This window comes from Gracilinanus agilis, chromosome 5 (assembly GCF_016433145.1).
Source record: "Gracilinanus agilis isolate LMUSP501 chromosome 5, AgileGrace, whole genome shotgun sequence".
NCBI classification, from domain to species: domain Eukaryota; kingdom Metazoa; phylum Chordata; class Mammalia; order Didelphimorphia; family Didelphidae; genus Gracilinanus; species Gracilinanus agilis.
The window spans coordinates 89284301-89309434 of NC_058134.1; the positions used below are offsets into that span (position 1 = coordinate 89284301).

General features: G+C 33.5%; 1 protein-coding gene across 1 annotated transcript in view; it reads right to left on the reverse strand.

Moving 5' to 3' along the window:
• The window catches only part of UBE3C (ubiquitin protein ligase E3C), a 204236-nt gene that overhangs the window by 13586 nt on the left and 165516 nt on the right, over window positions 1–25134 (reverse strand). Inside the window, exons 19-22 of the mRNA XM_044678556.1 lie at window positions 17106–17318; window positions 3559–3747; window positions 3389–3455; window positions 261–391 (exon numbers count right to left, since the gene is read on the reverse strand). Of these exons, the coding sequence (XP_044534491.1) occupies window positions 261–391; window positions 3389–3455; window positions 3559–3747; window positions 17106–17318 (600 nt within the window). The remainder of the gene's footprint in view (window positions 1–260; window positions 392–3388; window positions 3456–3558; window positions 3748–17105; window positions 17319–25134) is intronic.

Below are 25134 nucleotides of genomic sequence, written 5' to 3' on the forward strand. Positions count from 1 at the left end.
AAATTATGGATAGGTAACACAAATAGTATAAGAATGTCTGAAAAATCTATAATCATTAAAAATGGATAATTTTAAGAACTTAAAACTTTCAGAAACCAAAGAATGAATTTCCCCCTAAACACAAATGCAATTTTAAAATATTTTCTTTCCTACATTAAAAATTCTTTAGTCTTTTATCAACTAAATCCATATTATACATACTTCTTTACCTTTCTCAATGACAATGAAAGCTTGAAAATCAAGTTTATCACAAGCCATACCTTAAACCCCAAAAGAGGCGGTCTCGAGCAACTTGTCACAAATTTGAGCAGTTTGCGCTTTTCTTCATCAGTAAAACTTTCTACAACTTTCCAAAAGATTTTAATTACAGGATGATCTGCAGAATAGCCTCCTATGAAAAAATGAAGAATGTTTTATTAAAATTTTATGCTTTAGTCAGTTTTAAAATGTAAGAAAGATATCAGGATGATTAGTTTATGACCATCATTGGGCATACTTTCCATCCTAGCACCAGAAGAATATAAACAGATTTGGAAGGAACCCCCTTTTCTTGGTCATCAAGGTATAAAGTAATCTAACACAAGGGGTAAGGGGAGAAAAGGAAGTGAAAAGAAAAGAGGAGACTGTAGTATTTTTACTGTAATCTAACCATCCTAATTTGCAATGAATGGAGATATCTAATGAAGAAGTAGATGCTGGTAACAATGTTTTAAAAAATTTACCTTAAAGGACTTCACAAATATCTACAGCTAGATTGTATATCAAAACTCATTTGTGATAGCCCTAAATAAAGACAATTACATGCAAAAACCAAATGTTTTGTATTTATATGAGTAGAATGGAAAAGTTTTTTTTCACAAAGTGTACATGTAAATTAATTCTATGAGAAGACTGCTAACTGCTGCTGGGAATACTGAAATAGAGTTAACTGTTTAGAGAACTAATTAGATTCTCTTTGAGAATGCTTATGGATCTTAATCAAGGTAAGTGCTTATTAAAATGAAAATAATGGTTTTATGTTGCTTCTTTATTGTTTTTGGTTTTTTAAATGAATTTTATTTTTTTCAATTATATGTAGAAACAGTTTCTGACATTTTTTTTCTTTTCTTTTTTTTTTTTTTAATTTTTTAAACCCTTAACTTCTGTGTATTGCCTCATAGGTGGAAGATTGGTAAGGGTAGGCAATGGGGGTCAAGTGACTTGCCCAGGGTCACACAGCAGGGAAGTGTCTGAGGCCGGATTTGAACCTAGGACCTCCCATCTCTAGGCCTGGCTCTCAATCCACTGAGCTACCCAGCTGCCCCAGTTTCTGACATTTTGATTCAAATTCTCCCTTTCTCATTCCCCTGGCTTGTTCCTTTATTATTAATATGCTCAGGAATAACATCAATAAAGAAAACTCTCAAGAGTCTTAATTGGCACCTAAGTGAAAATAACATTATTAAACCTATTTACTGGAATAGCTATGATCCTTAAAAAGTATAAACTCTCAACACAGATAAAGATATGTAGACAAGAAGACAATTTCTTGGTATTAAGAAAAGTAAAATGGACTGCATTTAAAAAAATTATGACTTGAAAGTAGAAACTATTGTCTTGCAACCTGACATTGACTGCCTTTACAGAAGGCATTGAGATCTTAACTCATTGTTGTAAAGTACTTGAGAAAGATAACTTTTAGGCCTTATGTTCAGAAATAATTATATGGCATAGATCAAATCTTTCAGGAGATCAAAGAATTTTAGAACTAGAAATACTGATAGAATAGGATCCAATTTAACCATTTTCTTCAGGAGGAAGGAAACCAAAAAAAAAGATTTTCTTTAGATAAGATTTGTTTAAAATTACCCAGCTACTAAGGCAGAGCCAAGGTGGCAGAGTACTGGACAAGGACTCATTTGAGATTTCCCAAATTTCTCTCCAAGCAACTTCCCAAGACATCTTTGAAGGACGGCAGGAAAAGTCTGTTTCTTTAGAACAGGAGTGGAGTGCTGTCCAGCATAGGCTATGCCCCAGGCAAGCCAGCAGCACTCCCAAGAGATGACTGAATCAGCAATGGTAGCTTCTGGAGTTCTTTGTTCACATACGGTAAAGAGGTCAGATAACTGGTCAAAAAGAGATTACAGGGGACTCTTTCCTGGCACTGGGTGAAGGACTCTGTTGCACTGTCCATATATAGTTCCAGGTCAAAGTCCTAGGGCAAGGAGGAGCACTAGTAGGAGTGAGGACCCCTTGCACAGTTCCAGAGGCAGAAAAAAGTATTTATAGTTACTCACAGACACAGAGCATATGATAACCTCTATTGAACTGTTTTGTTTTCTAATTAAGGGAGAGAATGTGGAACTCAAAAATTTTAAAAATGAATATCAAATTTTTTACATGTAATTAAAAAATAAAGATTATACATCTATTTAGTGTCAGAGATAGGACTAGAATCCAAGTCTCCTGATTTAAGGTTATTTCTGATACAACATTTTCCATGTTATTCATTCCATTCTAGTGCTACTTACTACTAACAGAATTTTAAATACTATAATGACTATTACCTGCATTCTATCAGTTAAAAAATAGTTATTAGGCATCTAACTATGCACAAATAATGTTGTGGGGGGGAGTGTGGGGCGGACAGGGGGATTGGAGGAGAAATGCTATAGAAAAGATAAAGGATATGATATAGTTCTTATACAAAGGATGAAATGTAACACATGGTACTCAGTTCCTGACAATGAAGTGATGCATTTAAAATGCGGAGTAAAACACACATCATGTACATTTTTGGAAATACTCAATGCAATAATTTATTTTGCTTATCTAAACCTATTTGTTATGAGGGATTTCTTTTTCCTTTTCTTGTTCAATTGGAGAGATGAATGAGAGAAGGTAAATGTTCATTTGAATAAACATAATAGAATTAAAATTTTAAAAGGACATGTTCTCAATATTATGAAATTTAAAATCTAGTTTGGGAGAAATATACATACAAGAATGTTCTATGAACTCACATTTAAGTAAATATATGGTGCAATGATAATGGATGTTCATAGTGATCATCCCAAGGAAGTTAAAACATCCTGAAACACATTCTAATTTTTAAAAAAGAAAAATTAAAGTATTTCAGTGTAATCTCTAATATTTTATACTCCACTCTATTATGATTACCTGAAAGTCTGGCAATCCATGGATACTATGCATATGACAATTTATAGTTAGCTGGAATGTCTGACTAATAGAATAGTTCATTTTCTATTTATGCATAATAATAATTGTTCTCTAAACTTTCTTACTGATCAGAAACAGTTGGGTATTCTTGCAAGAGAAAAGTACTAAGCTAAAGTAGTATTTTAGTACAAAAGTAAAGGCTACATATGACAGAGTAATAACAAGATACCTGAATAGTTTGTGAAGGATTTGAGGTCCTCTAAACTGATGGGCACTTGGGCACCAGAAATCAACACCTGAAATATCAAGTTTAAAAATTTAAGTTTAGGGTAGAAATAAGAAAACTTCTTTTATCAGAGTGAAACCATCTTTTTTTCTTATTGACAACAAGTACAATACCTGGATTTCTTGTTGATCAAACATTCTGAGCCATTCAAGATTCACGACATTGGCCAGACCTTGTCTAAAGGCCAGACAATGCTGTCGGATCTGTTTGTTTAGTCTGTAGTCTGCTACCAGATGGATATATGCAATTCGGTTAGCACTAGTAACAGGAATATCCTTTCCACCCAGCTTCAGTTCAACTACCTATGAACATAAAAAAAAAATCAACACATATTAATAACATTCAAAGTACATTTGGAAATTCACATTGAAACTTTGATGGAAATATTTCAGAGGAAAATGCATCGTATCAAACAGCACGCTAAAACTCACAAATGTTCAAACTTGTTAAGGAACAATAATGTCAAATAGCTATGTAAACATTTAAGGAGCACCTCTGGGATGGGATTCTGTAAGATTCTGAGATTCTGTATTAGTTAGCATTATGTTCTATTTTTGAAAAAGAAACGCATGTTATTACACTAATGAATAACAACTATTTCAGAAAACGAAAATAATAAATCCTAAGTCAGAAATGATGACAGAAATTTCTATAGAAATTTAACTTGAGAAAATGAAAATCAACTTGGGGAAGCGGGAAGTTATTTCAATGGATCTCTAATCTTAATGGTAAGATTTTCCCCAAAAGTTTAGATTCCATTTAACCTAGGCCTAATCGAATAAGACTTTTGTTCATTTTCTCCCACAAAGAAATCAGGAGTAAGTTGGCTCATTTTATGCACATTTGCACTTATATAATAGCTAATGAAGACCACTATAAAGTAACTTTTGGGAAACTCCTCTTTCACCTAAAATGAACTTTCCCTTGTTAACAAATAATCAGGCAAAAACACCCAATAATCTGGCTGCATTTGAGAATGTTTACAGTGAGCTTATTTTCTAATTATTTGAATATACTTTAAAAAAGATAATGTTTAATCACCAGTTATCCATAGTAGCTTAATTATGTGGACTCTTTAAAGAACCAAAATGTCTATTACCTATAAAAATCTGTTACTGTCTGCAGTTTCATTTAAAGATTCGTTGTAATTTTACTGAATTGTCTAAGGCATTCCACAAATTAATAGTTCATCCTCATACAATGTCAATTATCACCATTACTTCAAATTTTGAAGGGTCTAAATGTAGGGCTTGAAAAGTGCAACTTCTAGTACTACAGTTGCCCAAAGCAAATACTTTGCTATCTAGTATTTAATGAGGCAGTCAGATGACTTCTGGAACATAAACTTCAAAAATCCATTGTTTCTTCTGATTGCTTCTTTCACATTTTGGCAAGGCCAATTTTTTTTTAACCTGCCATTTTAAGATTTTTAAAAATTCTTTATTTTATTTTAATAAATTTCCACATAGGCAGGGACATTTTGTAAAGTCATTGGGAGCATTCTTATCTTTTCAATAAGAATATAATGCTTTCAATTGGGACCATCAGGCCTCAGATAATTCACCATTTTTATTGATTCTAGTTTTTAAATTGTGTTTATTATCTTAATTCCTTCCTTTCTTGGCTGACATTCTACCTGTTATCTAATACTCATTAAAAAAGTGACCATGTTACTTATGATGTAACAAATAGTATATTCTATAATACCCAAGAAAAACATGGTAAATTATACACACCATTTCTTTCCAGTACTCTATGATCTGGCCAAACTGATCCTGTTGTTCCTTCCACAAAAATTTCCCTCTCTGATCTTGTCACTCATGAACTAACAAATATATTACTCCATGTCCATTCTATTAAATTCCTTACCACAGGACTCGCTTGCAAAACCTTTAGGTTATTTACAACAACATATGGACTCTCAACTTCTTTGTATTTATTTTGCATATATTTATAGGTAAGTACAGCATAGTAGACAGCTGGCTTTGGTGCCAAGAGGACCTGGGTTCAAATCCTTCCCTATGTGTGACTTTGGCAAGCCACTTAACCTCTCAGTGCTCAAGGAAATTCTCTTAAGCCTGAAAGTTGTAGAGAAAGTGATCATTTCCATTGGTAGAAAGGACCTTTCTCATCATGGCATTCACTATAGCAACAAATTCACAAGTTCAGTTTCTATCTCCTATACTTTAGATGTACTCTAAGCTCCTGAACTATAAGGATTTTAAAATGTTTTTGTATTCCCAATATTTAGCACAGTGCCTGAAATAAGTGTAATAAATTCCTTTAAACTGATCTTGCTCCTCCCTACCTTTTTATGGCTATAAGACAAGTAATAAGATATACTTTTATGATTTAGAAAGGATAAGACTAGTATAGATTGATAATTCTAATAATATGAAGGAATTTATTTAAAAATCACTCCAATATTTAAATAATCTACAAATAAGAATAATTTTAAATGTTAAAAATTTATAAATGTTTAAATAGCTAAAAAGCAATAAATCATGATAGTTATATTTAAGCTATTATATTAACTATAAACTGAAATTTTATGATCATACAATATTAAATAGAATAAATGTTTTTAGTAAAAGTTTTCTGATTATCAAAAAATATGAGAGTTCTGATTAGAATGTTATCTCACCTCAAAAGGTTGGCATTTTTCTTAAGGAAATGTGTTTATAGACTTTCTTGTATTACAGTTTACATCATATTAATATTAACACAAGCAAATGTAGAATTCAAGTAACCAAAGTGTAAAAAAAAAACAAAACTTCTCTAGTCTTCAAAAAGATTTTGAAAAACAAAAAATTATATGGTATAATCTTGGCAATCAGTGCTAAGATTTTTGAAGGGAAGTCTCATTTATCATATGATACTTAATTGAGTAAATATATAAACTGGCCAAATAATTCCAGTTTATTCAACTTTTAAAATATCTGGAGTATTACAGTTTATCATCAACTTACTTCTTAATGAAATAATATTTGAAAAATGCTCAGTAGAGTCCCTGGCATATAGTAGGTGCTATATAAATATTGGCTTTGATGTCGATTATTATTAGTGACAATGAATGTCATGTCTTCAGTTTCATGTTACTAATTAAATAGGATACTGAATGTAATTACAGGATCACATTGTCTTTCTTTTAAAATTCATTTGTATATCTACATAAAGAAGTAGAATGCAACATCATATTTTTTCTTTTTGACACATTTTAATATTTACATAGAGCCTTAATGGAACTACTACTTATTAAACAGATAAGTTTATCTATTTCAGATGGAAGAGTATGAAATCGTTCCATTAATAAAGGTTTTGGAGAATTCATTACAGAATAAGATGTGAAGATTTTATTCTACATTCAACTAATACCACTAGATGGTGCAAGGCAATAATGAACATAGTTTTATAATATGAGTTCTCTCAATAAGCATTCTCAAGAAGGCAAATTGTACAGGATCAGATTTATAGGTGGTTTCTCTGTCTATGGAGAATTTTCTCATTTGAAGAAGCATATATGCTCTTTGAACATGAAGTTATCATCATGAGGGTGAAATACACAAAGTATAGAAGAGATTTGAGTAAAAAGAACTAAATCTCTTCCAAGCAATGATTATACCCACTCTGTCACATTACAAAAGAAAAATATTTTATTTTGCTGCTTTCAATTTACTGCATTCCATTTGGGAGAAAACGACATCTGACTAACTTTTGAGGTAGTCTATTATGTTTGATGATAGATTATAGCCAGTACACGACAGTCAAGTCTCCTATCCCATTTTCCACTATCTTCTTCTTTTGATCTCTGTACCCCAGTGAAAGGTCCTTACAAAGCTATGTTCTTATATAACCATCCCAATTAGTTATCAAGTATTTGTGGCACTCTCTTGGACGTGACACCTCACTTGATTACAGAGACATACATCAGACCCTTATTGGCCCTATGCAGCCCTTATTATGCTCCTCTACTTCTAATTGCTGAAAAAAGAGGAAAAGAATGGGAAAAAAATCAGAATTCTGTAATGATTTTTACAAAAAGCCAAAACTTCTGTGCAGGGTCAAGTTGTCCGGTAGACAAAAGGACACAAGAATTCCACCCATTGCTGGGGAAGAATGATGGAAAGTTTAGCAGGACTAAGATGTACCCAGTTCAATGGCAGCCACTCTAGAATAACATTAATGTCAACCTTTCCCCATTAGGCCCTAAATACTATTATACGCAAGGATCTAGCAACTGAACTCTCCAGTGACTGAGATTCAGTTGTGTTTTCCCCCAACAGTAGGATTCTATGGCCTGAATAGTTCTTCCATGCCTTGTCCCTAGCTGCCTCAAGTTAGTAGCCTTCCCTTCTGTGAGTAAAAGCTTCTTAGTCTCTCCGAAAATCAACTTAATCTTTCCAAAAGAACATTTACAGCATAAGATGAAATTGGGGGTGGACCTTATTCATTAGTTTACTTACAAAAATTCTAGGAGAAGGCATTAAAGGAAGTAGACATTGAAATATATTACAATGTCTCATCTCAATTCATCTTTCATATAACTGTCAAAGAAATGTTCACTAAAACACAAATCTGACTCCCACAGTCAATAAACCTAGTTTCTTTATTACCTTTTTTTTTTAAACTTTTACTTTCTGCTCTAGTAACAACTCTAAGATAGGAAAATAATTTTAATGGATTTTTAAAAACTTCTACCTTCTGGGGCAGCTGGGTAGCTCAGTGGAGTGAGAGTCAGGCCTAGAGACAGGAGGTCCTAGATTCAAATCCGGCCTCAGACACTTCCCAGCTGTGTGACCCTGGGCAAGTCACTTGACCCCCATTGCCCACCCTTACCAATCTTCCACCTATGAGACAATACACCGAAGTACAAGGGTTAAAAAAAAATATATTTAAAAAAAAAAAAAACTTCTATCTTCTGTCCTAGAACCAATACTAGAGCAGAAGAGCAATAAGGGCTAGGCAAACGGGGTTAAGTGACTTGCATAGAGTCTCACAGCCAGGAAATGTCTGAATTCAGATTTGAAGTCAGGTCCTCTGGAGTCCAGGTCTGGTGTGCTGTCCACTGTTCCTTCTACCTGCTCCTTCCTTATTACCTCTTGAATCAAATACAAACTCTTCTACGTCCTTTCAAAGTCTGACTCCAGCCTACTACATTATTCTTTTTCATGTCATAAGTTAACCCTGTCAACTTTAGCATTCTATGATTCTAGCAAAAATTTAAAACAGAAAATTAAAAAAAAATCACTTGTTAATGTCTTCTAAGTCAATGATTACCAACGTGGAAAACTTAAAAGGCTGGATTCAAATATTACTTATATTTGTATCTTCCATGGTGTGCCTAGCATAGGTAAGGCCTAATAAAACCTTAATATTTGTTGAACGAATAGACAAATGAATTTGTAGAGAATTAGGGGGAAAAGACTGAAAAGGAAACAGTTTTATTTTTAGTGAAAAGAATGAACTTAGAATCTGGTTATCTATAACTAAAGCTTCTTTTTCTGGACAAGAAGAGGGGAAAATAACTATAATATCATTTTGCAAATAACTGAAAGATAAGAGGATTTAGCAATATTTTATTTACTTGGAGGTCAGTCGGCATCAATCATAGAGAATATGGGACCTATAGACCACAAAGTTAGAAGTAAAGAGTTTCTTATACAAAGCTCAACTATAAAGACAGCTTAGGATCCCCAAATTACACAAAACAAGATTTAATGAGTTAGTTCAGCAAGCAGAAGGAAATGAATGTTCTCATAGATTAACAAATGCCATAAAAGCCAAACTTCGCTAGTAAGAATGCTATGAAGTAACTGGGAAAAGGGGAGTGGGGGGAAAGACAGATGTCATAAAGGGAGAAGTCATTAGCAGAAAACAGCTCCTATGGCTCACCATATCATATTAAAAGCACACTAATTATAGGACATTTTGAAGGTTGAGAAGATGCAAGGAATGTTCTACATTTTCCACTCATTTTTTTAGTTTCACTGACTTTTGAAGTTATTTCTGTAGTATTACTTGTACAATAATTAATGTTCAGGAAGATGACTCTGAATTATCAAGCAAAGGCTTAAAAGTTATTTATTATACTCCCAGAGGGAAATTATGTATAATAAACTTTTGAAATATATCCATTCAAACATGTCCAGGGTCACACCGCTAGTAAATATCTGAGCCTGGATTTGAACTCATAAAGATGAGTATTTTTAATTCCAAGCCCAGTGCTCTATCCACTGAACCACATAACTGCAGAAGTCAGGAGAACCTGAGTTCAGTTTTGGCCTCAAGACACTTTTTAGCTAGGTGAATGAGCAAGTCACTTATCCTCTAAATCCAATGGAGAAGGAAATAGCAAATCATTTTAGTTTCTTTGCAAAGAAAACTCCATTGGCAGGACTGGAGTGCCATGGTCTAGGAGTCAGGAAAAGTCAGACAATTCTGAATGACTTACAACAATAAAAGGTTGATAGATAAGGAGATATATAAAACATTTATATATGTTAGGAACTATTACAAGAACTGAGAATGTAGTAACTATGAGGAAGAAAGACAATCATTCCTCTTAGGGAGTAGTTTATATTTGAATGTGGAAGACAATAAATAAAGGGGAGTTGCAATAGGCAGAGTTATGTTGTGAAGAAGAGTCTGGCAAAGGCAATTGCTCACCAATAAGAGCTGACAGACACAGTGGGGGAATCCTGGTTATTGGTGAGGAAGAGGAGGAGGTGCTGTTCTAAATACAGATGGCATATGATGGTGATGGAATATTATTGTGCTATAAGGAATGACGAACAGGATGATTTCAGAAAGAGCTGGAAAAACCTATGTGAACTGATACAGAGTGAAATAAGCAGCACCAGGAGAACAATATAAATAGTAACTGAAATACTTTGGAATGATCAAATGTGATAGACTTTGCTAATAACAGCAAAACAACAATCGAGGACAATTCTGAGGACTTATGAAAAAGAATGCTATCTATTTCCAGAGAAAGAATTGTTGGAATAAAGATGAAAACATATGATTTATCACTTGCTTACTTGGGTATATATTTTGCATGATAATAAATGTATAATCCAGATTTAATTACTTGTCAGCTCTGGGAAGAACAGAGGGAAATAGTATGGATCACATAACTTTGGAAAACATGTGGAAATTTGTTATTAAAATAAAAAAAATTTTAATTTTAAAATTAAAAACAAATAAAAAAAAGAGATGGCATGATAGTATGCTGCAAAGAACTAAAGGGGTTATAAAAACACACCCACTAATGTATTTCTGGTAGAATTAGAAGAGGTACAACTAATCTGGAAAGCACTTTTAAGAATTATGCAAATAAAGGGACTAAGATGTTTATATCCTTTGACCTAGAAATTCCACTAGTAGGCATATACCACAAGAAAGGAGGTCATTAACAAAAACTCTTCAAAAAAAACCACATCAAATTATTTATTTGTAGTAGCATTTTTTCCCCTACAAAAGTAGCCAAAAAGTAGAAACAAAGTATTTTAGATGCCCTGCTGATACACAAGAATGATTAGAATTTAACTAATTAAAAAAGAATGTGGTGGATGAATGTAATAGAACTTATTAATATACTAACAACGAACATGTTAAATACAGAAAAGCATGGAAAGCTATAAGAATTGATGCAAAATGAAGTACAGTTGGGGCCAAGAAAACAACATACTATATATAAAACAATATACTTAATACACAACAAGTAAATGAGAAGAATAGTTATCACAAAACATCACACCTGTTGTGAAATTATGAATGGCCAAGCATGGCCCCAAAGAAGAAATATGAGAAGGCATCCCCCTCTTCATGGGTTTGGAATAATGAATATAATGCTAGATTTCTTTTTTTTTGGATGCTGTTTGGTTTTGCTAATTTTTGGATTTTTCCCTTTTTTAAAAAAATTCTTGTTATGGGAAGAGATATAGGTAGAAATGGAGGGGATGTAAAAACAAGGGATATTAATAAAATCTCAAAAAATAACTTCCATTAGGGGCAGCTGGGAGAGTCAGGTCTAGAGATAGGAGGCCCTAGGTTCAAATCTGACACTACATATCTATGTGACCTTAGACAAATCACTTAACTCCACTGCCCAGACATTATTGCTCTTCTGCCTTTGGTTCTAAGATAGAAGATAAGGGTTAAAAAAAATTCCATTAAAATTATTTCCCTGATTAAGCTTCAGTTTTATAGAAATTTGGTTACAACAACTTATTCTTCAACAACAGAAAATATCAGCAACAATCTACTTAAATATTAAGATCTGTAGGGGTAAATCTAACTTCTTATGAGAAAAATATGGCTCAGTTGAACAACTGAAAATGATTGTACACTAAGTTTTCATTAGAGTGATTATTATTATCAATGATAAATTAAAAACTGGCTATGTTTTTAAAATGTATACTTTTCAGGTTTTCTGGGTAATTCAGTTATCTGCTACTGTCACTACTCCCTTGGAAGGCACATGGCACAATAAAATTGGAATGAATGTTATAGAAGGACCTATGCATTAATTGCTGATGGAAGAATTTAATGTTGACATTCAACTCTATTCTGTAATATTTTTAATAGTTCCAAGAGAAAACAGGCATTAGATAAATATTGAGGAAAATGTTATTGGATTATAAGTTACAGCAAGTCCCAATATTCATATCTTCAGTCACTATATTCATAATATTCATAATTATTCAAATGTAATGAATATAGATGAAAGGCAGAGATGATCACGTAGCATGGGAAAAGTCTTTGGTATTATCTTTTAGTGTAACCAATCTATATTAATGGGAAAAATGCTATTAACAAGTCATTGCAGTGGCAAAAGTAATTTAACAGAGCAGCTGGAAAACTTACAAGGTTTTAAAAATGCAGTCTGTTTCCATGTCTCGGTAGCCACAACCATTCCTGAGTTATGCATCAATATAAAATTGGTTACTCAAATTAAATGCTGAGGTCACAAATTAATTATTTAAATAACTAAATCACTGTTAAAAACTACTTTTACTTTTCATTAAATCCCCTTAAAAATCGTACTTTATAATTGTAGTGACATAAAATCTGAATTGATTAAAATATGTCAGACTTAGACACTATTGAATTTTCAGTATTTAATGAAAACCACTTAAATATATCTAGATTTTTAAGGGAAGGTTGGGCTATTTAATCATATCGCATAACCATTGCTATCAGTTTCACAGAATTACTACATATACTCTTAGTATTACTATCACTATCAATCCTGGGATGTGAGGACGATTAACATGAATATTATGATTACAAAGATAGATTACAACAGGAGTCAGTTACTAATTGTAATTTTGAATTTCATAACTTTCACAAATAGGAGAATTCTCTATCTTCAGAGTAACTGATAAAGTCTCATGATGGACTGACATTTGGTAATATGTGCTGACTAGTTCTAAAAATATGATTTCTCCTTTCCTACCAAGCTTTAAGATATATGATGAGTGAAGAAAGTGTTTTTTGACTCCAAAGATATCACTGAAGTATAATAATGAGGTAAGAGTAAGAAATTAAGTACCATCTTCTTTTTCAAATTAAGTTGGCAGGGTTGGCACATTAAAGAAATTAAAGAAGATAAAAGGTTTGCCTTTATATATATTTTGTAAAAAACAAGGGGATGGGATGATGGGTTTGTGTAAGCAGCAAATGTTCTAATAAAGATATTTGAAATTATGGCTACAATTTTTATCATAACTAAAGTTGATGGTATGAGTTGATGCTATTCTGGTCTTTTGATAGCAAACTAGGCTTTTCTTCTTCAGAAAGAGAAATTATTCGATGTTAAGAAGATTCTCAGTATGTCTAGAACTACTTGAACTACATTTTAAAAAAACCCTTTCCTTCCACCCAAGATTTAATACTGTGTATCAGTTCAAAGGCAGAAGAGTGATATGGGCTCAGCAATGGGGATTAAGTGACTTGCCCAGGGTCACAGAGTTAGGAAGTGTCTGAGGCCAGATTTGAACCTAGGATTTCTTATTTCTAGGCATAGCTCTCAATCCACTGAGCTACCCAGCTCCCCTCCTCCTCGAATGCATTTTTCAAACTCTTCCCCAGGCCTTCCAAAGAATATATCTGAAAATTAACCAAATTCAGTCCCAACAAATTTTAATAAAAAAAACTAAGTTCTTGGTTGCTTTCATTATAGGAATTTTAGCTGCTGTCATAAATAGATTTAGCTTATATAAGAATATGTAGAATCACCTGAAAATATGAAATTAGCATTGATCCAAACTTTCTTAAAATACACTTAAGTCTAAAACAAAATTAGGTATTAATATTGACTAGCATTCCATAAAGGCCTATGTGGGACCACTATATCTTCACTGGTGACATAAATGAAAGAAATGAATCATCTCACTTCTTACTGAAGTTGGAATGATTTTTTAATATCTGGGAAAACCAGGAAAAGAAATCAAAATGATCTTTAAAAACAAGAGGAATGGAATGTAAAAATCAGAACTAATACTTTATAAAAAAAAGACTTGTAACCAAATCTAACTAGATATAGTTAAGATGTCAAAAAAGACCAACCAGGGAAAAATCGGAAACTTTAGAAGTAGTGGGGACATTATATTAGAGCGGTCTGTTCAAAATATAGCCTGGAATAATTAACAACATTTCAAAATTTCCAAATATTTCAATTTATTTTCTACTACTTTAAAGGGAAACTCTGGTTGAGATACATCAATTAAAATTAAAAAATTTTTAAATTTAAAAAAAATTTGTGTTTACCTAGCTTTCAGAACATAACATTCTCTTTCTTCATTTTAAAATGATTACTTCCATTTTATTTTTATTAAACCCTTACTTCCTATCTTAATAAAAACTTTTAAGACAGAAGGGCCAAGGGCTAGGCAAATGGGGTTAAATGACTTGCCTAGGGTCACACAGTTAGGAAGAGTCTAAGGACAAATTTGAACCCAGGTTCTCCTGATTTCAGGGCCTGGTGCTCTATCTATTAAGCCACCTAGCTGCTCTATTACTACTTAAAAAAATTTTTTTCCCCCTTATCATGTTGTAAAACCAGTTAAATGCAGTATTTTCATTGTTTCTATTAAAATTGATCAAGCAAAACTATTCAATCAGGCCTATAGCTATAAACTTCTATGAATAAATTTGATTAAATTTTTTTACTGCTTTTTTATTTTTTAAATCAGAATAGCTAACCTGGTAAGGAGATTCTTTCCCCAATGCATATAGTCAAGAGTTCTGTAAATTACAAGTCTTAGAAGTTTTGAGGAGCCACTGATAGCTTAAATGACTCTAAAGTTGTCCGAAAGTTAGCACAGTTTAAAAGTTAACTGTTAATTGTTGCTAACTAACATATATCAGTACAAGATTCTATTCATATAATATAGTACACTCAATTTCTGTGCATAGTAATAAGTTTATATGCACCAGCTTTTGTGGTACATTTGAATTTCCTTTTCAAGTTAATTAAAAATAATAGCTTCTAGGGATCCAGATTTACTTGCTTTATGTATAATATATTACAAATGCAGTGATAGGTACTATATATTATAGGATAGAGATAACAATAATAATGATAGCTAATAACACCTAGCATTTAAATAATACCTACCATGTGCCAGGCACTGTGCTTTTATATTATTATCTCATTTTATCCTCACAACCACTCTTGGAGGTAGATGCTATTGTTATACTCATTTTACTGTTGAGGAAAAAGAGGTTAAATGACTTGCCCCAAAGTTATACTGCTAAGTATCTGAAGCTAGATTTGAACTTGGGTCTTCTTGACCCCAGGCCCTAGGTGACACTAAGCAGAAAATAGGTGTCAACAGAAAGGAGAGTCAATAAACATTTATTGATTGTCTACTAGGGGCAATTTCCTCACTGTTAAACTTCAGATCTTAGCTTTGTTCAGTGTTTTTTGAACCCATGTCTTCTGACATCCAAACTAGGGTGAATCATAGCTGAAAAAGACATATCCAATAACAAATAGGTCATAATTATAGTGCTGTTTAAAAACACACACACACACACACACACACACAAAATTAGAAAATATTAACAGGGGGCAGCTGAGTAGCTCAGTGGATTGAGAGCCAGGCCTAGAGATAGAAGGTCCTGGGTTCAAATCTGGCCTCAGATACTTCCCAGCTGGATGACCCTGGGTAAGTCACTTAACCCCCATTGCCTAGCCCTTACCTCTCTTCTGTCTTAGAACTAATAAACAGTATTGATTCTAAGGCAGAAGGTAAGGGTTTAAAAAAAAAAATAAAAAAATATTGACAGTTCATTCCTATGCCAGAGAATGGTTTACTTACTTTATATTTGAAAATATTTCATAAAATGTGGGTGTTCACATAAAAAATAAAAAAAATGAGAAAACTGAAGATCTAGAAGAACCGTAAGACTAATTACAGGGAAAATTCATTATTCCTAATTCTGCTTCCAAGGTCAAGAAGAAGTCATCTCTATAGTACCTTTCCCATATTAAAACACTTTAAATACTTGTTTTAGTACATGTGCCACTGAAGCAAGCACACACTTTAAATACTTGAACACAACTATTATGTTCCTCCCCTCCCTGTACCCCTGTCCCCCCACTTGTTGATTTGTAAAGTAGAGGGTGGGTAGAGAGATTAGACCTGCATTTTGTTAGTTTAGTTAACTCTTAACGAGGTAATGTAGAATGGCACGTGCTCTTCAACTCAGGCTTTGAGAGCTTCCTGAGGAGCTGAAAGATTATGGGCTAAGCATTCAGGGCAAGAGAATCACTAGATATCAAAGGGATATCGTGAACCCAGGTATCCTAGACATCAACATCAACTCTCTAACAACTGTGCCATCTGGCCTCTCCTTTCTTTCATGCCTCGTTTTAAGTCTTCTTGATTTCCAGTGATTTTGCCATATGCTTTCCTGCAATGTAAATATCCTATATCTATGTATCTACTACTTACATAATTGGTTAAAAACAAAAGGAAATCAAGTTTATGATTTATTCTTAATGAAGATATGTTGGATCACTGGATCATTGTTTTCTTTGTGAAGTGGTCACAAACAGTCTTCTTAGTGTGTTCTAGAATTTTGCCAAGAATAGAAGTCAAGCCAACTATTCTTTAGTTTACATAGTCCACCCTTTTCCATTATTTGAAAAAGCGGTTATTTGGACAACTATAAGTCTTTATAGAAAATCTACCTTCCTGCAACTTACCACCCATTCCTGCTTTCTCAGACTAAGCAAAACATAGTTAATTCCTCTTCCATCTAATAGCCTTTAAACACTGGAAAACACATCATATCTCCACCCACCCCTCCTTTCTGCTGGGTCCTCTCTTCTTTAGGCTAAATATTTGAAGTTCCCTCAAAGGATTCTTATATAATACAGTTCAGGAAAGGCTTCCACAAACCAATTTAAAAAGTCAAAGCAATCTGTAATCATGAAATAGAAATACTTTTTTCTTTCTAAATTTATAGCCACCATTAGTGGCTTTGAAATAATTGAGGCTGCACCTTTATTGAGAACGACACAAATATGGTAGTTCAATGTGTGCCTTATGTCCTCTATTGCCTAAGGGCAACAGGTGTTGGGAAATAACCATTAACTTGTTATGCTATGAAGAAAAAGGAGACACCCTAAATGTCTCAGTCTTACCTGTGCCTCTCCAAGATCATTATTCACCACAGTAAAGTTTAGTCCAAGTTCTTCCACATCACCTTCGTAGCTCTTGAGGAAAAGCAAATTTTTGTACATTTCAGGATCTAATGAAGCCAGGTGATGAATATCCACATCAGCACTTGTCCCAAGCAACTTTGAAAGGAAAAAACCAGCAAAGGGCAGCTCCACTAACATATTTTCATAGAGAGCCTATGAATGAAAATAATGGACAATACAATTTATTAAAAATGTATATTTACTAAATTGTTCATACTCTTTTCCCCAAGATCCCTCTACTAAGCATATACCCTGAAGAGAAACATCCTGTGTCTAACATGATATTCACAACAGCATTTTTATGGTAGCAAAGAATAGCAAACAAACCACATGGTCAGTGAATGGGGAATTATTAAACAAAAGACTAAAATAAAGTAGGAAAACAATATATACAAGCACTACAAAAATATAAACAGAAAGGACAGTAAAAAGAAACTGGATATTGTGTAGTTATGATCTTCAAGCTTGAACCATTCCTTTGTACCTCCTACCTGTATCTTTATTGCTGATATGAAAGATTATGGTATGGAATACTGCAATATATATGTGTATATATATATAATACTGCAATAATATTGTCAGATACGGTCAACATAAAGGTTGGTTTTGAATGGCTTTTTTTCCAACTTTTAAAATCTTTGTTATAAGGAATGGCTCACTGGATAGAAATGAATGTGATGTAGGGAAAAAAAGCATCAATATTAAAATTACATGAATAGTCTTACAAAGATCCATTCTGTTTGTTTCTGAAACAAGATTTTTCCTTATGTGAAATTGTAACATTTTCCCACAAGACACACCACATATGGGGTCACGGGGTGGCATAATGGATAGAGATCCTAGGTTCCAAAGTAGCTTTAGATACTTCTAGCTGCAGTAATCCTTAGCAAGTCATTTAACCCCAATTGCCTAGCCCTTATAGCTCTTCTCTCCTGGAACCAATACTTAGTATCAATTCTAAGAGAGAATGTAAAGGTTTAAAAAAATACCACACAGGCACACCATAATGACATTATCATATTATATAATTTTTGAGGTGGAAGGTTTCTAGGTGATCATCTTATTTTACAGAGGAAGAAACCAAGGTCCAAGAGATTAACTGCTTAAAGTTACATCAGTAGTTTACTGAAGGGTTGAAATGAGCTACTCATTTACTGCTGTGTGGCCATGGGCTTCAGTTTAATATTCTGCATAATAAGGGAGTTAGGTAGATAACCTTAAAGGGACCAGTTCTAAGTCTATGATCTGATTCGGGAAGTTCAGATTTCTTTTCACAATAGAATGCTGCATCCCTTAAACTATTAAAATTCAAATATACAACCAAATGTTAAAAACTTAATGAAATATGGGTAAAGTAGCAAAACATATATTCCTTAATTTAACTTCCATTCCAAACTACTTCACCACACAAAATATTTTTAAAAGGATGAATCCTGAACTATATATTTGATCTTCAGGTCAATAAGGTTTCAAGTCTAGAAAGCTTATTTATCTCATTTCCTGAGTTATCAAACAATTTTAGAATTAGATGTGACACTAGAGATTATTCATTACTTCATTCTCCATCAGCAACTCTACTTGGTTTCCCTCTCCACTGAATAACATGCCCTCATCCCCACTCCCACATAAGTCAATCCCTTGAAATCTCATTATCATAAAGGAACTCAGGTTTGCATACTTTACATCTTCTTCACTCACACACAGCCTCTACTCCCTTCTGATCAAAGGCCAGCGGACAGAGCACTAAATTCTTTTCAGAGCCTTCCTAAAAATCCAACCTCCCAAAATGGCCCTTAAATTTTCACCTAATCCTTCCTCTTCCTCTCTGGTCACAGAAAATTGAAACATCTCTACTACCAAAATCAATTCTATTATGTTCTGATCCAGTGCTCTCCCACACCTCCTTCATGACCTTGCTACACCAATTAAACTTTCGTATCTCTTAATGAGTTTCAACCTCTTCATTACTAATTGGTTTCCCAGTATCTGACAACAAATGACAGGATCTTTCACCTTCCCCTTCATCCTTTTCAACCCGTTTTTTGCATCTGACTATTGATCACTGTTTCTGCATGGATGCTTCTCCTTTCTTGGTTTTTATGACAACACTGTCTATGGTTCTCTTACCTTTCTAACTGCTCCTTCTTAGCCTCCTTAACATTAACCTCCTACTAGGCCCTTAAATGTGCATGTTCCCCCCAAAGAGCTTTTGTCTCAAAGCTCTTCTTTTCACATATACTCTTTCTGGTGACCTCATTAGCTCCAGAAGCTCATCATCTCTATGAAGATGACTCATAGGTCTATATCTCCAATGCCATTCCTTCTCTACAGCTTCATTTAGACTCCCATCACCAAATGCCTCTTGAATATTTCAAACTGGGTATTTTGAAGACATCTGAAGTACAACACATCCAAAAAGAACCCATTTTCCTCTTCTAAACTCTCCTATTTCTATTGAAGGCACCAATATTCACCAAGTGTCTTAGCTTCATAATCACAGTGGCATTCATCTATCAACTAACCATAAGCACTGATTAAACACTGACTGTGGGCCAGGTATTGTGCCAGGTTCTGGAAATGCAAAAAAGAGAAATCAAACAGTTCCATCCTACAAGGAGCTTACAAGTTAACAGACAATTTCATAAGATAGCATATGCGGAGCATAAGGAGAGTAAGTATTAATACAAGTATTATTATTAAATAAAAAGCAGTATGAGAAAGAAGAAACAAGGAATTAGGGGAATCAGAACAAGCTTCATATAGAGGGTAATATCAGAGAGAATACATTCCAGAAGTAGAGATGGGACACAGAGTGTGATATATGAAGAAAAGAGACAGGGCCAGGATCTCAGGGTACAGAAGAGGAGTAATACAAAATGAGTCTAGAAAGACATTTTTAAGCAAGTGTATAGGACATGAAAAAAAATGAGGACTTTACATTTGATTCCAGAAGCAACAGAATGCGTCTGGAGTTTATTGAGAGGAGGGAGATATTTATGGCTAAAGAAAAGTACTCTGATAACAGTGTGGAAGATGGATTGCAGTAGAAAGACCAATTAGTAGCCTTGCAATAATATAGGTTAGAGGTAATGCAGCCCTTACTCATTCTCACTTTATACATCCAATCAGAAATCAACCCTTGCAAAGATATCCAACTACACAAACTCTCTTCATATAGCCACCACTTTAATTCAGGTTCTCTTCACCTCTTGTGTAGATTATTTCAAATGAGAACCTAATCAGTTTCCTAATTCATCTTGCCTAAAAAGTTTCTCCCCATTCCAATACATCCTCAAAACTGTGGCCAAGATAAATTTCATTAAGTGTAACACTAACCAAGTCATTCACCTATTCAATAAACTCTAGTGGCCTCAATCCTTAAAGAAAATAATGTAAACTCTCTTGGAATGCATACCCTTCTATATTTCTACCTCCCAGAATACTCCTTTTCCCCTCTAAACCTCTGTTTAAGCACCATCTTCTACATCAGAGGTTCTTAGCATATATTTTTTTTCATGGCCACCTTTGGAAGTCTGATGAAGCCTATGCGACCCTTCTCAGAAAAATGTTTTTAGGTTTATAAAAGAAGATATTTTGAACTGGAATAAATTAATTATATTATCAAAATATTACAACACATACATATTCATGTTCCTTAGGTTAATTTCTCTTATTCTATATGAAACCTTTACTGAACCCTCTATAATCCCTAGTGCCATCCTTCCTAAATTGTCTTGCATTTATTTGTATTTATTCTGTATGTGCTGATATCTATCTATCTATCTATCTATCTATCTATCTATCTATCTATCTATCTATCTATCTATCTATCTATCTATCTATCTATCTAACGCTGAATTAGAAATGTGAGCTCCTTGAGAACAGGGGTTGTTTCATTCTATATTTATATTCCCAGCATGTAAAATAGGCACAATAAATGTTTGTTATTTAAATGATATAAATATTCTGAGATATAAACATAGCATACAAGATATGGCCTGATTAGAGAAGATTATGGCAGGACAACTCAGTTTCCTAGTCCTATATCCTTTGGTTCTCAGTGTCACTAGACTGAATTTTGGTTGCTATATCACACTGCTGATTCATCTTGAACATTTATAGTCTGCTAAAACTATCAACTTTTTTTTTTCAAGTTAAATTTTTTTTCTAATAGTAAAAAAAAAGATTTCCTCTCCTTCCTATCCAAGTCCATTGGAAAAGAAAAAAAAAAAACTCTTCTGACATATACACATAGTCAAACAAAGCCAATTCCTGCATCAGCATATATTAAAAAAGATGTATCATGTTTCATTCTACACCCTAGAATCTACCTTCTTTTTGTGAGGTATTAGCATACTTCCTTCAAAGGTCCTTAGGAGTCATGGTCCCTATTTCTCAAAATGCAGCTTAGTTATTCAACCCTCAACATGTATTTGTGAAGCTTTTGGGCATTATTATGACTAATTTCATCTTACCAGATTTGGTCTAATGTTCTAGCCTAGTAATAACATTTTGTATAGTTTAAAAAAAATTTCCTATTAAATTATTATTACTTAAAAACTTAATAGTGAAAAAACTAATTAAACTTTCTTAGTAAATATTTACACTTAAATTACTTTCAATTCACCAAACTAAAAGTTTTAATCACTTTCTTTAAGTCTTTATTAGTTTTCTTTATCTCTTTCTTAAACATGTTCTGATCTTCTGGTTTCGTTTTATACACTTTTCTATTTCTCAAAGGTCTTTCTAGACTAGCATTCCTCATGTTTGTTTGTATTAGTTGCAATAAATTATTCAGTTACATTAATGTATCATAATTTACTTAACCACTATCCTACTGGGGGATGTTTAGGTTGCTTCCATGTTTTTTTAATTATAATTAATATTAGAATTTAAAAAAATAGAGCTCTATAAAAAACCAACACTTTCAAGGTAGAGTTTCAACAATGGAAATTCTTAGGTTAAAGAGTGTGATTATTTTAAAAACTTTTGATCAATCATTGCAAGGCTGCTCCTCCAAAATGATTATACAAGCATTTGATAACAAAAGCAATTAATCAGCATATCAGTTCCTCTATAACCATGTCTTTTTTTGGTTTTTAATTATGATTCCAAGTTTGAGAAGAATGATATAAAACCTCAAAGTTTTTTTACTTAACATTTCTTTGAATATTATTAAGACTAAACTTTATTTCAAGTGATTGGTTAATCTGTTTCCAGTTTTGAAAATTTTCTCTTTATTATTCTTCAACCAGTTATCTACTCTGGGCTGGGAGTTAACTTTGTAAATATTTAATGTTTTTGTGACCTTTTGGGGATCTTGTCATTTAATAGATCAGCGCGATCTCTTCAAGTTTTGTGTCATCTACACATTTTTTAAAAATGAGCATTGGGGAAATCTAATGCAGAATTCCAAGGTGACATGGAAGCATCATTTTATGTCTGGCCATTTAATCATTTCTCAAACCATTTACTACATCTCCTCTTCTTGACCATTAGAAAAACAAGAAATATTGTGTTAAAATCTAAGTGAACTACCTGAGCAAGGTTGTATGATGTAGTAGAGTTGGCCTCACAGTTAGGAAGCTCTAAGGACAAATTTTACCTCTGACATATACTGGCTGTGTGACCTTAGATATATTACTTAATCTTTCAGTGTCCCTAAGACTACAAATAGTTCAACAACTGATATCTACATTGGTAGAGGGAGTTTTCTCACCTGGAGTTGCCTATGCCAATTAATGTCTTCCAAAATATAGCTACAGGATTTCCCAATCTACTTAGTTTATTTACTGTAGATAGCTTGGACACTAGAAATGGCCAAAAAATTCAAAAGAGAAGGATTTGTGTTAAGGTCTTGGCTCTTTCCGGCACAAGAAAAGAAGGCAATATTGTAGTCTAAGAATGAGAAAGTAGATCAGTAAGGAAAAGATCTCAAAATCAGTATTAAAATATAAATTTTTTGAAAATGCTGAGAAAGAATTTCTATTACTGACCAATTATAACTAGACCTAGAAATTCATCCTAGCCATTTTCTGAATTAAAGATATAATTTCAATTGATTAAGGAACATTTTCCTATTATGTTCTAATTTCTAATTACGTCCTATCCATCAAGGCACTGAGGAAACCCTGGGTTTTATGTAATAATGGAGCATGCAATCCACTCTGTTTTTCCCAAACTGGAAAAATTTTATAAATGAGCTCCATGACAGATTATTAGTTTGTTTTCCAAGGACCAACCAAGTTAAATGCAGAAAGGGTCAAAACCAAGAGCCGATGAATTTTTTAGGCACTGTCATACAAAGAGGAACTGTGATGGGCACTGGTACAGTGGTAACACATACTGATAAAATCACAGATCCTTGAAATACATATAGGAACGTGATTCATATTTTAGAAGGCAAGTCAATGCAAAACAGGAAATTGGTTTATATAATCAAGCTTTCAAAACCACTTTTCTTAAAGATATGCAGTTCATAAAAGCAAGAAATATTTGTATAAGAAATAACTTTTCACATATTATATATCATCACCAAACCCACATATAATTATAATTTTTGAAAAGTATCTCCAGATACATTATTTAATATATGGCAAAAAGTGAAGACTCGGGATAAGAACCAGGTTTTTTACTCCATCCAATATAGTTCCCTCATTTACTTTTGAGTAAAACCAACTGATTATTACTAATTTTATAAGTAGATAATTGTTAATAAAGACACAGATAACTGTTTGTCATTTTTTTTGGTAATAGCCTGCTGATAGATCTGTTTGCCTAATGTCTATTACTTCAAATAATCTTCTATCCAGCCACACTAGTGATTTTCCTAAAGCAGTGTTCTGATCTTGCCACCCCTTCCTATCAATAAACTCTAGGAGATCCCTAATGCCTATACTAGGTTCCTGGCTGTTGCATGAACAATTCATTCCATCTCTTGTCTCCAGGCATTTTTCCTGGCTGTCTCCCATGAGTGGAATTCTCTCCCTTATCAATTCTGTTCACTGGCTTCTATATTCCAACAAAAATCCCCTTTCTTGCAGGAAGACTTTCCCAACTTCACTGAATTCTAGTGCCTTTCTCACATATTTCCTCTTTTTCCTGTCTATATCTTGTTTATACATTTTTTTTTTTGTTTATTACCCTGCCCTCCTCCCCCCAACTAAACTGCATCCTCTTTAAGGGTAGGGGCTTTTTTTTTTTTTTTTTTAATTCCTAGAGCTGAGATGGAAAACCTTTTAGAGATGGAGTGCTTTGCCTCCACCTCACTCCCCAGACTGAGTGCTGTGCCTCCCACTAACTCCCCACCTTATCCTGAACAGTGGAGGGAGGAAGCATTCTCATTAGACTACTGGGCAGGGGGATTGGTCATGTGAGAAATATTTTCAGGTACGTGTGGAAAGGGGGAGGAGGAGGAGGGAGATGCACCCCCCCCCCCGAAGTCTCTTTGGCTTTCTAGTAATGAACTCTGGCAAGGAAATTGCAGGTGTGCCCACAGAGAGGACTCTGTGTGCCCTTTTTGGCACACATGCCATAGGTTTGCCACCACTGCCCTAGAGCTTAGCATAGTTATCTGGCACATTTTAGATACTTAATAAACGTCTGATTGACTGAGAGAGCAATAAAGTTAGCATAAGATTTATGTTCAAGTCCTATCTGCCACTAACTAGGGAAATTCCAGCAAATTAACATCTGAGTTTTTTTCTATAAAATACATCTAATGTTATATAGCATTTTATACCTCATTGCTTTAAGGATAAAAATAGCCAAGTATACAAAGTGCTTTGTATCCATAAAGTGTTATCTAAATGTAAGCTATTATCAGTATAATCATTCCCAAACCTAAGTCATTATCCATTTCCAATACTACCAATCAATTTGGCTTCTATTATAAGCCACAAACATGCATGGATAGATCAGAAGAAGGCACCAATGGTCCAAGTCATGTATTTTCTCTTTTTGGTATGAG